Source organism: Austrofundulus limnaeus, unplaced genomic scaffold (genome assembly GCF_001266775.1).
Source record: "Austrofundulus limnaeus strain Quisiro unplaced genomic scaffold, Austrofundulus_limnaeus-1.0 Scaffold54, whole genome shotgun sequence".
Classification (NCBI taxonomy): Eukaryota; Metazoa; Chordata; class Actinopteri; order Cyprinodontiformes; family Rivulidae; genus Austrofundulus; species Austrofundulus limnaeus.
Window position 1 is genome coordinate 1,760,208 of NW_013952456.1, and position 2,293 is coordinate 1,762,500.

The 2,293-nt window shown below is 46.2% G+C and overlaps 1 protein-coding gene across 1 annotated transcript in view; it reads right to left on the minus strand.

The window, feature by feature from the left end:
* catip (ciliogenesis associated TTC17 interacting protein) overlaps positions 1-2,293 on the minus strand; it is a gene marked incomplete in the record, with an annotated part of 15,417 nt that overhangs the window by 8,272 nt on the left and 4,852 nt on the right. Inside the window, 2 exon segments of the mRNA XM_014008992.1 lie at positions 1,857-1,981; positions 2,075-2,242. Of these exon segments, the coding sequence (XP_013864446.1) occupies positions 1,857-1,981; positions 2,075-2,242 (293 nt within the window).

A 2,293-nucleotide genomic window follows, 5' to 3' on the forward strand; every position in this document is an offset into this window, starting at 1 on the left:
CCCCGATGTATAACTGGTCGCAGTCCTCCTGGCACTAAATAAAGTCTGTAAAAATACTGTTAATATAATTTTAAAAATATATTCTCACACAGACTGAGCCATTTTATTAACACTGCAAAGCATTCTGGGTAAATGACGAAGGAACACTACGTTGTCCCTGCCAGGCTGCAAGCCAGCTTTATTCACCCCGAAGGTCAATCTTAGACAATATCTGACGATCAGCCCTTTTAAAACAAACTAGAGTGCTTTGAAGAGAGTATGAGAGAATGTAGAAATGACTCATCCTGCAACTGAAAATGTCTGTGGGTTTATTTACCAAGAAAACCCACTTCTAGTGGGATCACACAGCGGCTGATCGGCGAGGAACAGATCCAGCTGCTCCAAGCTCACCGTTTTTTCTTGTCCCAACTTTAAATCAAATGCTTACGTTCACATTTGTTTACTCAGTAACAGGTGGGATTTCAAAATGTAACTAAATAAATAACTCAAATAACTTAATAAGTAAATAAATAACTTAAATAAAACATACTGAAGTAAAATTATAGATTTAAATTATAATAATAATAATAATCACTCAAAGGTGTATGAATTACACTAAATTTAGACAATCAAATCTAAGTGGAGGAGTTCAAGTGTCTTGGGGTCTTGTTCACGAGTGAGGGAAGAATGGAGCGTGAGATTGATAGACGGGTCGGTGGAGCTTCCACAGTTTTGCAGACTCTGTACCTGTCTGTCGTGGTGAAGAGGGAGCTGAGCTGTAAGACAAAGCTCTCAGTTTACCGGTCAGTCTACGTTCCTACCCTCATCTATGGTCACGAACTTTGGGTAGTGACCGAAAGAACAAGATCTTGGATACAAGCGGTTGAAATGAGTTTCCTCTGCYGGGCAGCTGGACTAGATAGAGTAAGAAGTTCAGTTATCCGTGAGAGACTCAGAGAAGAGCCGCTGCTCCTCTACATCGAGAGGAGTCAGTTGAGGTGGTTCATCTAGTAAGGATGCCTCCTGGATGCCTCCCTATGGGAGGTGCTTCAGGCACCTCTGGGTCTCTGGGAGGAGACCCAGAGGAAGACCCAGGACACGCTGGATAGATGTCTCTCAGCTGGCCTGGGAACACCTTGGAGTCCTCCCAGAAGAACTGGAAGAGATGGCTGAGGAAAGAGAGGTCTGGGCTTCACTGATCAAGCTGCTGCCCCTGAGACCTGACTTTACATAAAGAGGAAGATGATGGATGGATGGATGGATGGATGGATGGATGGATGGATGGATGGATGGACGGATGGATGGATGGATGGATGGATGGATGCATGGATGGATGGATGGATGGATGGATGGACGGATGGACTCAAAAGCAGTTAATTTAATGGTGTTTTCGTGATGAAATTCTAATTTTGGAGCGGCGTCAGTAAATGTGTCCCGCGACCCAAAGGAGACGAGGTGCTTTGCGTGTTCTGACCCACAACATGCTGGCAGCAGAGCTGCTAACAGGAGACGACGAAACAGGTATGATTTCAGTTTATTTAGCTCAGCAACGGTGGCCTGTGAAGTCCTATGTAATGCAGTTGGTTCGGTTCGATTCCGGTCTGTATTCACACCAGAAGCGAACTGAAGTGAACCACCAGAGTTCGTTTGGACGCGGACCAAGACCACCTCAAAAAGCAGGTCTRGGTCCGGTTGTTTGATCCGCACCAGAGTTCACATGAGTGTATTCACACCTGCACAAAAGGTCCGGTCCAACGCTGGAAACGAACTCTGGTCCATTTAAAGCGGAGCAAATGTGTCAGGTGTGAATACGACCTTAATCATGCAACTAAATGTAATTTGTTYCTTTCCACCCCTGGCTGTGATCGTGAGCTCACCCGTCATTGAGGAAGTAGCACTGCCAGGTTGCCGGGCTGTCCTCCACAGAGTTAACAGTCCTCTGAACCCCAAACACTTCCAGCAACTTCTCACCAGCCTGTAGCTGCTTCACACCCAGTTCACTCTAAACACAAACCAGAGAAACGCTTCAGATTTATTATTCATGTTGTCAGCGATGACCCTGGAAGACCTCCATACTGTAGCTGTGACTGCTTACAAACGTGGAGTGGTTGATGTGTAGCTGCTGGTCCAAGGAGATAAAGGTCATGTTCTCTGGAACCTTCTTCCTCAAAGCCATCAGACGCATCAGCAGCAGGCTGGAGCCCTCGCTGACCAGTCCTCTCAGGACGGACATGGGATAAGAGACGTTCTCTTCTGTCTTTTCCTGCGCGCACGCATACACACACACACACACACACACACACACACACACACA